General features: G+C 40.6%; 1 protein-coding gene across 1 annotated transcript in view; it reads left to right on the top strand.

Moving 5' to 3' along the window:
* The window catches only part of ttn.2 (titin, tandem duplicate 2), a 268,706-nt gene that overhangs the window by 187,401 nt on the left and 67,687 nt on the right, over positions 1–13,618 (top strand). The window contains exons 145-171 of the mRNA XM_060928918.1: positions 116–427; positions 545–823; positions 965–1,264; positions 1,350–1,652; positions 1,749–1,942; positions 2,042–2,225; positions 2,340–2,642; positions 2,746–3,045; positions 3,164–3,460; positions 3,562–3,846; positions 3,973–4,266; positions 4,357–4,656; positions 4,751–5,059; positions 5,144–5,343; positions 5,454–5,883; positions 5,987–6,295; positions 6,384–6,565; positions 8,936–9,065; positions 9,170–9,469; positions 9,579–9,896; positions 10,634–10,930; positions 11,074–11,373; positions 11,843–12,157; positions 12,244–12,392; positions 12,501–12,651; positions 12,884–13,165; positions 13,254–13,556. Of these exons, the coding sequence (XP_060784901.1) occupies positions 116–427; positions 545–823; positions 965–1,264; positions 1,350–1,652; positions 1,749–1,942; positions 2,042–2,225; positions 2,340–2,642; positions 2,746–3,045; positions 3,164–3,460; positions 3,562–3,846; positions 3,973–4,266; positions 4,357–4,656; positions 4,751–5,059; positions 5,144–5,343; positions 5,454–5,883; positions 5,987–6,295; positions 6,384–6,565; positions 8,936–9,065; positions 9,170–9,469; positions 9,579–9,896; positions 10,634–10,930; positions 11,074–11,373; positions 11,843–12,157; positions 12,244–12,392; positions 12,501–12,651; positions 12,884–13,165; positions 13,254–13,556 (7,326 nt within the window). The remainder of the gene's footprint in view (positions 1–115; positions 428–544; positions 824–964; positions 1,265–1,349; positions 1,653–1,748; positions 1,943–2,041; positions 2,226–2,339; positions 2,643–2,745; positions 3,046–3,163; positions 3,461–3,561; positions 3,847–3,972; positions 4,267–4,356; positions 4,657–4,750; positions 5,060–5,143; positions 5,344–5,453; positions 5,884–5,986; positions 6,296–6,383; positions 6,566–8,935; positions 9,066–9,169; positions 9,470–9,578; positions 9,897–10,633; positions 10,931–11,073; positions 11,374–11,842; positions 12,158–12,243; positions 12,393–12,500; positions 12,652–12,883; positions 13,166–13,253; positions 13,557–13,618) is intronic.

The following is a 13,618-nucleotide window of genomic DNA, read 5'->3' as shown; positions in this document are numbered from 1 at the left end:
ATGTTGAAAAAGATATTATATCAAATTTCTGTAGAATCTGCAATAAGTGAATTACATATACCAAATCAAGATGCATGTCATATTCGGATCAAAAGTATATTTTGTGTTTTTCCAGGTCCACCATCTCCTCCTCAGGATCTCCATGTCACCGAGGCAGCTAGGGACCATATCTCTATTGCATGGAAAGCTCCAGAAAGAAATGGAGGAAGTCCAGTCACTGGATACCACATTGAGCTCTGTGAGGCTGGAACAGAAAAGTGGATGAGAGTTAACTCTCGTCCAGTTAAAGAGCTGAAATACAGGGCTGGGGAGGAGGAAGGCATTGTTCCTGAGAAGCAGTACATTTTCAGAGTCCGTGCTGTCAATTCTGTTGGTGTTAGTGAGCCCTCTGACATCTCTGAGAGTGTATATGCTAAAGACTCTGACTGTAAGCTGAATCCTTTTCATGTTTTGATTAATTCTACATGATTGTCATTACTGTAACAACTTCATTTGACCCTACTGAATGGGGAGTTAATTGTTTGGTTCCTGACAATCCTTGTAGGCAACCCTACTATTGAGTTCCAGACCAAGGACGTTGTTGTTGTAGAGGGTGAGAAGATGCACCTCCCAATTCCATTTAAGGCTGTTCCATCACCTAGGATTACATGGCACAAAGATGGCAAGGAGATGAAGGCTGACGAGAGAATTTCATTCAGATCGGATTACACTTCCTGCCACCTGGAAATTCCAGGCTGCCTGCATGCTGATGCTGGCCAATACAAAGTTACGCTGGAGAACAGCCTTGGAGCAATCAGCGGGACAATTAATGTTAAAGTTATTGGTATGATTACCCAGTCCATTGTAGACGGACAGCATTATTACATAGATATTCCAGAAAATAGACACCGCTGTCATACATAAGCACTACTTTGATTTTTATGAGGTATAGATTTTTCATCATGATATTTATTTTTGCACCTAGGTCTTCCTGGGCCATGCAAGGAAATTGCTGCTAGCGATATCACCAAGAACTCCTGCAAAGTGACATGGGAACCTCCAGACTATGATGGTGGCAGTCCAGTCTTGCACTATGTGCTGCAGCGCAGAGAAGCAGGCAGGAGAACGTATGTCAATATCATGTCTGGTGAGAACAAATTAAGCTGGCCTGTCAAGGACCTCATCCAAAATGGAGAGTACTATTTCCGTGTCCAAGCAGTGAATAAAATCGGAGGTGGCGAGTTTATTGAGCTTCGCAATCCCGTAATTGCTGAGGATCAGAAGTGTGAGTAATTTCAGGGAAGATTTATTTCAAAATTCTCAATATGCCAACATAATTGCTTACCTTCTGTTTTGTCCTATATATACAGATCCACCTGATCCACCTGTTGATGTTGAGACTCACAACCCTACTTCTGAATCTGTGACCCTTACTTGGAAGCCACCCATGTATGATGGTGGATGCAAGATAATGGGTTACATTTTAGAGAAGAAGATGAAAGGTCAAGATACATTTGAGAGATGCAATGACTTCCTTGTGCCAGTATTGTCCTATACGGTGAAGGGCTTGAAGCCAGGAAAAGAGTATCAGTTCCGTGTGCGTGCAGAGAATGCAGCAGGAATTAGCGAGCCTTCTCGTAATACTCCTCTGGTCAAAGCTACTGATGCAGTTGGTATGGACAAGAAATGGTCTAGTTTTATACTCCAATAATTTGTCACCTATACTTTCAATATAACAGTTTGTTTCATTTAATTATTCTCAATTTCAGATCGTCCCAAAGTGTTCCTCAGTGGCAGTTTGCAATCAGGCTTAAATGTCAAGAGAGGTGAGGAGATCCAACTGACCGCCTACATTTCTGGTTTTCCTTACCCGGAAATAACATGGACGAGGAACAATTCAACCATCAGACCAGAGGCACTGAAGAAGAGGCCAGAAAAGCCCATTAAAAAGAAGGAAAAGAAGGCAGAGGAAGAAAAAATAGAAGACAAGGAGAAAAAGGAGGAGAAGACAAAGGAAGAGCCAGACAAGAAGGAGGAAGAGAAGAAGGAGAAAGAAAAGGAGGAAGAGGAACCAGAAGAGGAATACCACCCATCTCTGAACGAGCGTCTTACAATTGATAACTCAAGGAAGGGTGAATCCTGCATTCTTGTGAAAGATGTTATCAGAGGCGATCATGGTGTTTTCACCATTAAGGTGGAGAATGATCATGGTATTGCCTCTGCCACCTGTGAAGTTAATGTTCTTGGTAAATGAAATTCATGTGATTTCTATATCATTTTTGACTGAATTATATTAGATTATTTTAATCTTGTTAATGTACTGGGGGAGAAGCTCATGTGTTTTTGTTTCTATATTCCAGATATTCCTGGACCTCCAGTCAACTTCAGATTTGAGGAGGTCAGGAAGGATTCTGTCCTCTGCAAGTGGGAACCTCCTCTAGATGATGGTGGCAGTGAGGTCTTAAATTATGTACTGGAGAAAAAAGATAATACCAAGGCTGATGCTGGATGGGTCACTGTGACATCAACTCTCAGAGGTTGCAAGTACCCAGTGACAAAACTGATTGAAAGAAAGGAGTATATTTTCAGAGTTACTGCTGAGAACAGATTTGGTCCTGGAAAACCAGCTATCTCAAAACCTGTCATTGCCAAGAATCCATTTGGTAACATTATTTTAATTTTTCATTACTTTTTTTTGTCATTCTTGATCTTTTGTCATTCTCTTTTAAGGTTGTAGGTTGATATTTGACATTTTCCATATTTTAGATCCCCCAGAGGCACCTGAGAAACCTGAAATTATGGACATTACAGCTAACAGCATGGTTGTTACTTGGAATGAACCAAATGACAATGGGAGCCCCATCCAAGGATACTGGGTAGAAAAACGAGAAATTAACAGTACACACTGGGTACGAGTTAATCGCAACATCATTGATGCACTGGAAGTAAAAGTTGAAGGGCTTTTGGAAGGATTGACATACATTTTCAGGGTCTGTGCAGAAAATGTAGCTGGATGTGGAAAGTTCAGTCCACCATCAGAGCCAAAAACAGCCCAGGCTCCTATCTGTAAGTTGACATCACGTTACTGTGTTACATATTAAAAGCACTGCCTTTACATCATAATTACTTGCAACTGTTTTTTGTATAAAACTAAATTCATTGGTTTTTTTTGTTTTTTTTTTAGCGCCACCGGGTCCACCAATTCCACGTGTTGTTGACACCACAGACCATTCAATAACAGTTGAATGGGATCCTCCAGCAGACAATGGTGGTGCAGAAATATTTGGTTATCAGGTTGACAAGGTAATTGCTGGAACTAAGGACTGGTCACGGGCCACAGAGAGACCATGGAAGAACCGCACGTTTACTGTATATGGTGTCAGAGAAGGAGCTAAGTACATTGTCCGTGTGGCGGCGGTCAACTGTGTTGGTGAAGGTGCTCCTGGTATGACAGATGCTGCCATTGTCAGGAATCCAGCAGGTATAAAATCATAAACAAGTGTTTAATGTGAAAAACATGAGAGACATTATGAGGTGAGATTTGAAGGTTGAGTTTATGACTCTGTTAATTTCCCCAAACAGAGATGCCTGTAATTGAACTTGATATCTCTGTGAAGCAAGGTCTTGTTGTAAGATCTGGAGAGTTGCTGAGGATCCCTGCACATGTAACAGGTAAACCAAAACCATCAATTACCTGGACAAAGGATGATGCAGCTCCTGACAAAGCGCGTGCGGAAATTGAAGAAGTAGGACAGGACAGCACTTTCATCATCAAGACCTCAAAAAGAAGTGACAGTGGTAGATATCAGATCTCTGCAGCAAACCCAAGTGCTATCAAGTATGCATGGACCAGGGTTGAAGTTGTGGGTAAGAACTGGTATTATATTCTTTTGAACTCTTAACTACCCAACTCTCCAGTGTTTGGCCAATTTATATTGGTTTGTAATGATAACATTACATAACAAAGCTTTACTTTTAAAAATGTTTATTCAGATGTTCCTGGGCCTGTACTTGACCTCAAGCCTGTAATAGTAACCAGAAAGTTAATGATTCTGAACTGGTCTGATCCCGACGATGACGGTGGCAGTGATTTGACTGGCTTCATTGTTGAAAGACGAGAGCCAAAGATGCACACATGGAGACAGCCCATTGAAACAGTCGCATCCAAATGTGAAATTGTAGGTATTATTGAAGGACAGGAGTACATCTTCCGAGTTGTGGCCATGAACAAATACGGTTGTGGCCCACCAGTTGATCTTGGACCTATTCGTGCAGTTGATCCACAAGGTAATGTGACTTTTTTTTTTACACAGATCAAAATGTAATTCCTGAAACAAGAAAACTGCAATAGTTAAATGTGCTTTTATTTAATATCAGGTCCACCAACCTCTCCTGAGAAGTTCCGCTACACAGAAAGAACTAAGACAACCCTTACCCTTACATGGAAACCACCTCGCAATGATGGTGGTAGTCCAATTCTTGGCTATATCATTGAAAAGAGACGTCAAGATCAGCCTGCTTTCCAGCCTGTCTCCAAAGACTTGTGCCCTGATCTGACACTGACTGTGGAGAATCTGGATGAGCTGCACATGTATGAGTTCCGTGCAAAGGCTGTTAATAGCATGGGTGAAAGTGATCCTTCTATACTCGTGACTGTTGTGATTCAGGATGATGAAGGTTTGTCTGGTCATGGGTTATCTACTCTTCCAAAACAAGACAGACATTTATCTACTCTCTATAATATTTATTTATTTTTTTATTTATTTAACAGTTGCTCCAAGTTTGCACATGATGAAGCACTTCAAAGATCACTTGATTAGAGTGAGGAAGAATGAGCCAATTGAGATTCCTGCTGAAATCACAGGTCTCCCAATGCCAAAGGTAGAATGGCTGAAAGATGATGTTGTTATTGAAAAGCCCACTGAGAGAGTCCTGTTTGAAACCAAAGAGATTAACAGAGTCACAGAACACACCAAACTCACTATCCCAGCTACTACAAGGCGGGAAAAGGGAACATACACAGTCACAGCCTCAAATCGCCTTGGGTCAGCCAGCCATTCCGTTACAGTGGAGGTGCTAGGTGAGTTTAGATAAAATCATCCCTTTCATAAAGTTATTAATTTAAAGAGATAAGTTGCATAATTGTTGTTTAATGTTTTATTAGATCGACCAACACCACCAAGAAATGTTGCAGTTTCAAATATCCGAGCCAAGTCTTGCCAGTTGACCTGGGATGCACCACTGGATACTGGTGGCAGTGAGGTCACCAACTACATTGTTGAGAAGAAAGACCTTAATGTTGAAGATGTTGAGAAAGCTGAATGGGTTCAGGTTACTAACACCATTATAGAGAGAAAATATGGGGTAAGCAAGTTAAACATTTGAGATAAGTTAACCAACTTAATTAACCAAGATATTGGCATTAATTAATCAGTGTAACTACTAGTTTAAGCCCATTACTCTGTATCTTGTAGGCATGGGACCTTGTAACTGGTGGAAACTATATGTTCAGAGTTAAAGCTGAGAATAAGTATGGAATAAGTGATGGCTGTGAAACAGAGGAAGTGCAAATAAAGGATCCGCTTGCCCTACCTGGTCCCCCAGAAAAAGTTGCGATAGCAGAACATTCTAAATTTCATATGCTAGTAACATGGGAGCCTCCTATGGATTGTGGTGGATCTATGATCACTGGCTATTGGCTGGAGAAGCGTGAAAAAGGCACCACCTACTGGGCTAAAGTAAATAAGACCCTGGTGTCAAAACGTGGCTTGAAAGGCTGGGAATTTCAGGCCACACGTCTCATTGAGGGACTTGAGTATGAATTCCGAGTGATGGCTTGCAATGCTGCAGGAGTTGGCCCCCCAAGTGCCGTCTCTGAATCAGCCTTTGCTACTGATTCTCTCAGTAAGCTGATTTACAACAAAGATTGGTGTAACACACATTTCTATATACATGTGTGTTTATGTATGTAACATATGTACATTCTTCGTGTGTTTGTGTACTTTAGCTCCACCTGGCATGCCAGCAGCTCCTGTAGTTGCTGACAAAACCAAGCGTAGTGTCACTCTGTCATGGAAACCACCAGCCAAAGATGGCGGCAGACCAATCAAAGGTTACATAATTGAGATCCAGGGTGAGGGTACGTCTGATTGGGCAAGGGTGAACGATGCAGACAGTCTACATCCTACTACTGAATTCACCGTTCCCAATCTCCAGGAACTCAAGAGATACAGATTTAGAATTATTGCAGTCAATGATATTGGTGAATCTGAGCCGAGTCCTAGAACTACAGAAGTTCTCATGGAGGACATTCACAGTAAGCTTTCCATGTAAAATTGGATTTCGGTCTTAATTCAAATGCTTTCATTTCATTTTCTAACATTGTGGAATTTTTAACTCCACAGCTGAGCCAAAACTATTTTTGGGCATCCGTGCCGAAGAATTACAGTGTATCCGTGCTGGATCTCCAATCAAAATCCCAGTAACTGTTACTGGGCGTCCTGTTCCCAAGGTTACTTGGGAATTTGATGGCAAAGCAAAGACAGAGAAGAAAGACCGTCTTCATACCCTGCCAGTTGATTCACAGGTATCTCAACTGATCGTCTGACAATAGTTTGACACATTCACTGGAATTGTTCTTTTACATTTTAACTCAGGTTTTATGGGCAGTAGTGACAGAGTGTTTAAAGTTCTGGGTCCGGTTGTTCAAAACGTGGTTATCTTTTAACCAATGGTTAAATCACTATTTAACATTATGTTAAATATAACCTACCGTTAAACTGATGTTCAAAACTCTGTTAAAGTTAACCAAGTGATTAAAGTTAACACACCTCCCAGCTGCCATTATCTTTTAAGCAAGTGGTTATGTAAACATCAAAATGGTGTTCATCTTACAGGCGAACACTGCTGGCATGTTCCCAATTGGTAATGCACGCTGTCCAAAATAGTTCAGACAAGAACCAAATGAGTTACTTCATACAATGACACAGAACTTCGACATCGGTACCAATTTGGTAGAGAATCTCTCTGTTATATATTTTATTTGTTGCAAGAAGATTTGGAATGCCCAATGTGAAGAAGCCATGCATTGTCCATTGAGAAGCAAGTGCTCATTGCCCTTAGATTTTATGCAAGCGGCAGTTTTTTTCCAAGTCAAGTCAAGTTTGGTTGTATGGCGTTTTTAACAATAGACATTGTCCCAAAGCAGCTTTACAGAATCTGAATGACCCAAGACATGAGACAATTTTATCCCTAATCTATCCCCAATGAGCAATTCTGTGGCGATGGTGGCAAGGAAAAACTCCCTCAGACGACATGAGGAAGAAACCTCGAGAGGAACCAGACTCAAAAGAGAACCCATCCTCATTTGGGCAACGACAACATGACTATAACATTAACAGTTTTAACATGAAGTCAGTTTTGTTGATGTTATAAACTCTTCCTTAATGGAGACTTGAGTGCAAAACTGTTCATGACAACTGCAGTCCTAAAGTTAGCAAGTCGACTGCAGTCCTCAGCCATAAAAGCATTACTGTAAGAGTCCAGAGCATCCTCCAAGTGTGACTTTCAACTGTCCACATGGGGCCGCCCTCCACAGGAGCGATGCGATGAGACTCCAACCAGACACAGGGCACCAGGATGGATCAGGCAGGTCCGAGGAGCAGAAGAGGTTCAGCGCCTCGATCTCAGGATTGATATGTACCTCAGAGGGACAGATTTGGGGGGAGAAAACACAAGTGGTTAGGTATGCCCAATGTCACCTGAATAAGTAGGAACAGTATGCATATTGCACTGAGTACAAGCAGGGACTCCGGCAACTAACTATGACAGCATAACTAAAAGGGGAGAGCCAGAAGGTAACACAGGCATGAGGGGCCCCGGGACATAAAGCAGCAGCCACTACACCGTCAACAAACTCGAGTGAGCAAGCGAGTGGGGACTGACAGCATCCATACATCCCAGTTTACCAAAACACTCTGTCTGAGGATCCTCCAGATCTACACCTTTACCTCATAAACATTGACAAAAGGCTTGACTAAACAGATCTGTTTTCAGCCGAGACTTAAACGCTGAAACTGTGTCTGATTCCCGAACACTACTTGGAAGGCTGTTCCATAAATGTGGGGCTTTGTAAGAAAAGGCTCTGCTCCCTGATATAGCCTTCACTATATGAGGTACCAGCAGATAGCCTGCACCTTTTGATCCAAGTAGGCGTGGCGGGTCATAAAGGAGCAGAAGTTCACTCAGGTACTGTGGTGCAAGACCATTTAGTGCTTTAAAGGTCAATAGTAGTATTTTATAATCAATACGAAATTTGATTGGGAGCCAATGCAATGTGGATAAGACAGGGGTGATATGGTCATATTTTCTAGTTCTAGTAAGGACTTGCTGCTGCATTTTGAACTAACTGGAGCTTGTTTATGCACTTATTGGAACATCCAGACAGTAAGGCATTACAATAATCCAACCTGGAGGGAACGAAAGCATGAACTAGTCAAAAGTTATCTGCAATATGATAGGCATCAAGAAAGGAATTGTTAGTAGAGTGGTTAATGAAATGACAAATGCCCTTGTGTCCAAGTCTGGCATCGTGGGATTGATTTTGACATGGTGTGATGTCATAACCAACTGGTTAGGGCTAAACCAATTGGTTTTCTAAATTAGCTTCAAGAAACGATTTTTTAATGCCTGGTTAAGTAAAGGCAGGTTAAAATTTTAACAGATGGTTACAGGTTAACCTGCCATGAAAATAACCATGCTTTGAACAACTGGACCCTGGTTACCAAAATGAGCACTGCTGAGCTATAGCTGTTGAGTCCTTAACACTCTCCACTGCTGGGCTTTCACTGTATTATGGCTGACCCTGTGATCTGATCCCAACTCCCTTGCTTGTGTTGTACACACACACATAATAAATTTTTTTCTTTTCTTTTTTTGCTTTCTCCATTTTGTTTAGGTGGAATCTACTGACACTACCTCTGTTGTAACAATTCCTGTGAGCTTGAGATCTCATTCTGGCAGATATACTGTCACAGCAAAAAACAAAACTGGACAGAAACATATTAATATCAGAGTCATTGTGCTTGGTGCGTTTCTTTCTTTCTTTTTTTTAAAATTAAATCTTGCAAATGCCAACATTTTATTTGCATAAGACAAGTTTAAGACTGTATGTGATTTTTTTTTTAAACAGATGTTCCGGGAGCACCGAAGGATGTCAAAGTTACTGATGTTACCAGATCTACAATGCGGCTTACCTGGAAACTCCCAGATACTGATGGGGGAGAGAGGATTAAGAGTTACTTTATTGAAAAGAAGGCTGCCACTGGAAAAGCCTGGGCAATAGTAAATGCAGCCTGTGCCAGTATGGCCTTTGTGGTGCCTGACCTTCTTGAGGGCCAGGAATACTTGTTCCGAGTTCGTGCTGAGAATCGTCTTGGAATGGGACCATTCACTGAGACCACAGAGCCAGCAAGGGCAAGGGATCCCATTTGTAAGTTAGAAATAAGAGCAATTCTTACAGTTTTCCTGAATAAAAATGTCCTCAAATGTGTTCTAGATTTACCACTGTAACACTGTATCTTCTGGGCTTTTTTTTAAAGATCCTCCTGATCCTCCAGCTAAGCTCAAGATAAACCTTGTCACCAAGAACACAGTGACTCTAACATGGAAGCCTCCCAAAAATGATGGTGGCGCACCAGTAACACATTACATTATTGAGAGGCTGAGTTGGGACACCAGTGGTCCACAAAAGGAGACCTGGAAACAGTGCAATAAAAGGGATGTTGAAGAGACAACCTTTACTGTTGAAGACCTTAACGAGGGTGGCGAATATGAGTTCCGTGTCAAAGCAGTGAATGAAGCTGGTCCGAGCAGACCCTCTGTTACTGTTGGACCAATAATTATCAAGGACCAGACCTGTGAGTATTTGGTGTTGAATATCTCTAACAGTTATTCCAAGAAATTGAGGCGTATATGAGCTGATAGCCGATGAGGCACATAGCCACATTCACTGGATTTTGAGAAACAGAGCATTTTTATTTTTTGCAAATTCGATAAGTAAAAACTTTATACTAAACGTCCGACAAAATAATTTTTGCTTGGAATGTAAACAAACTGGCGAAATGAGAGTAGTAATTTGTGAAAAATGTTATCATGATAATTCTTGAAACATAACAAAAAGATACGTTCTTACCATGAAATACTTTTGTTCCATGTTTTGTTGTTTTTTTTTTGTATTTTTTGGGGGTTTGTTTTCGAGTAGAGTTTTTATTTTGTCTTCGGTTGGTTCAGTAACACGCTCCATCATTTTCTTCTTCTTTAGGGTTTTTTGGCAGTTGGTAAACCAACTTAAAGGTGCATTACCGCCACCAACTGGGCTGGAGTGTGGACCTGGCAATATGGGGGGGGTGTATATTATTTTAGCTCTTTCTGTTTCTTTTAAATTGTTGATGACAAAGTGACATATCTGACTCGATGCACTCTGCCATTTTGTTTTTCTCAACTCACGGTATATGAGCCGATATCCTTGTAGTAGAGTAGCCAATCAGAGTGCATGATTGGTCATGTCTAGTCAATGTGGATAGAATAAAGAATAAAACAGGATATTCAGCTGTGTCTAAACTGAATGTACATCTCATTATGATTATTCTTTCAGGTGCTCCAACCATTGAGCTTAGAGAATCTCTGGAGTGTGCAGAAACCCATGATGTCAACATACTTGCCAAGATCCAGGGCTGTCCATTCCCATCACTTATTTGGCAGAAAGCCACATGTGACAAGCCTGATGAAAAGTGTGATGTACAATATGATCTGCATATCAATAAACTTGTCTCTGATGACAAATGCAGTCTGGTAATTCAGCAATCAAAGAGAGACGACAGTGGAATTTATACACTCACTGCTACCAACAGCCTTGGCAAGGCTTCCAAGGATATCAAACTTACAATTTTGGGTATGTTTTTTTTTTTTTTTAATAATTTTTTTTTTAAGCCAACTGTAAAACATAGATCAATAGATCACCTTAACATACTAGTTTACTAAAGGTACTGATTTATGCAAATGATGTGACCATAATATTATTGTGTTTATCTATAGGACGACCAGGGCCACCAGTTGGGCCAGTCAAAATTGAGGAGCTTTTTGCTGAAAGGATTGGGCTCTCCTGGAAGCCACCCTTGGATGATGGTGGTTCCAAAATCACAAACTATGTCATTGAGAAACGTGAGGACAGCAGAAAGAATTGGGTGCCTGTATCTAGTGATATTAAGGAATGTGCATATACAGTTCATAGGCTAACAGAAGGACATGAATATGAGTTCCGCATTATGGCCCAGAACAAATATGGTGTTGGACCACCACTCTATAGCGAGCCTGAGAAAGCAAGAAACCTATTCAGTAAGTAATTCAGTTTTGTGCACTTTGATGATCTATTTTTGCTTAAACAGTATTTTGCTAAATGACCCTAAGTTCACAAAAGTGAGTGAAAAGTCACTCATTTCACTTGTAGTTTTTCCATTGTAGGCATGGAGTTAAAATACAGCCTATATAGCCTACACACCACAATACGTACAATACACTTCACATTTGTTTGACATGTATTTAAGTTTGATTTGTACTTTCCTCTACATTACACACTAGATTTTGTACTAGATTTGTTAGCAGATTAGCAAAGCAAGCTGAACTGGGAACATCTCAATTCACATGTTGCTTGTTGTGCAATTCTTTTGTTGCTTGACACTGTCTCTAAAACCATGGTTATGTCCATACATAGAAAATTAACGGTCACCTTTTGGCTGCTGGTGTGAACGTAGGGCCAAAGGCACTGTCTGATGTAATTAAATTTTAATGTACTCCTCTACAACAGCTGTCCCTGGCCAATGTAACAAGCCAACTGTCTCAGAAGTCACTCTTGAATCCATGACTGTTGAATGGGAGGAGCCAGAATATGATGGTGGATCTCCAGTTACTGGCTATTGGCTGGAGAAGAAGGAAACTACATCAAAACGTTGGACTAAAGTGAACCGTGACCCCATTAGAATCAGGCCCCTTAGTGTTTCACATATTGTGACTGGTCTTTTGGAAGGCGCTACCTACCAGTTCCGTGTTATTGCCATTAATGCTGCTGGATGTGGACTTCCAAGTCTGCCATCAGATCCTGTTGTTTCTAGAGATCCAATTGGTATGTTCCAGATTCTGTATTAGTAACAGGTTCTGATAATTGATTACAAAAAAAAAATTCTTATGAAATATGTATTCTTCTCACAGCTCCTCCAGGACCTCCGATTCCGAAGGTAATAGATTGCACTAAGTCAACTGTAGAGCTTGAATGGATTCCTCCACTGATTGATGGTGGATCTAAGGTCACAGGATACTTTGTTGAGTACAAAGAAGAAGGAAAAGAGGAATGGGAGAAGGTAGTTAAATACACAATTCAAGCATATGACTACAAGTCTTCAAAATATTTATTGAAAGTATATAAGCATTTATACTTCCTTTTAGTGAAATTCTATTTTTCTTTGTAGGCTAAAGACAAGGAGATTAGAGGCACCAAGTTTGTTGTTCCTGGACTCAAAGAGCTTGGACTTTACAGGTTCAGAGTAAGAGCAGTGAATGTTGCAGGAGTTGGTGAACCAGGTGAAGTCACAGAAGTGATTGAGGTCAAGGATAGAACAAGTAAGAACAAATTAATACTATTAATGAGTATTCCAGCCATGAAACAATATGATGAAAAAATGGTCTTGTACGCTAGTAGCATCATGTGTCTGATTCTCTACTCCTGAATTGGCATAGACTTAATTGACTATTTTATTTAGAGTAATGTTTCTGTTTTAGGCTTCTGTTATAGTTCAATGTGTCACGATAGTGTAGAAGAAATTAAATTCCAAACACATACTGTTTTCTTTAGTTCCTCCTGAAGTGGACCTGGATGCAACTGTCAAGGAGAAGATCACAGTTCATGCTGGTGGCGTAATCCGTATTATTGCTTACGTATCTGGCAAACCTGCACCAGAAATTATCTGGAACAAAGATGATGGTGATATGCCTAAAGAGGCTGTTGTTGAGACGACTGCTATCAGCTCTTCACTGGTCATCAAAAATTGTAAAAGACAACAACAAGGTATTTACACCCTGACCGCCAAGAATGAAGGAGGAGAAAGGAAGAAGGCAATAATTGTGGAAGTGCTGGGTGAGTATTCTGTCCATGATATGATTTATGTGATTGATTTTTTTTTGGCACAATATAGTGCAAACCTGTATTTTTTTTTCCTTTTAAGATGTTCCTGGACCTGTTGGTCAGCCTTTCTCTGGTATAAATCTGACCAATGACTCTTGCAAGCTGACATGGTCTTCACCTGAGGATGATGGTGGCTCAGCCATTACCAATTACATAATAGAAAAAAGAGAATCTGACCGCAGAGGCTGGACTTCAGTAACATACAACGTGACCAGACATAATGCTGTGGTTCAGGGTCTTGTTGATGGCAAAGCTTACTTCTTCAGAATTGCTGCTGAAAATATAATTGGAAGGGGCCCATTTATTGAAACTCCATCAGAAGTTCTTATTAAGGATCCTCTTTGTAAGTCATTTTAGTAGATAAATACATATTGTATGCATAAAAATCCATCAATACACTTATAT

Source organism: Neoarius graeffei, chromosome 9 (assembly GCF_027579695.1).
Source record: "Neoarius graeffei isolate fNeoGra1 chromosome 9, fNeoGra1.pri, whole genome shotgun sequence".
Taxonomy (NCBI): Eukaryota; Metazoa; Chordata; class Actinopteri; order Siluriformes; family Ariidae; genus Neoarius; species Neoarius graeffei.
The sequence above is the reverse complement of the archived record's forward strand: the minus strand, read 5'-3'. Positions and strand labels throughout refer to the sequence as shown.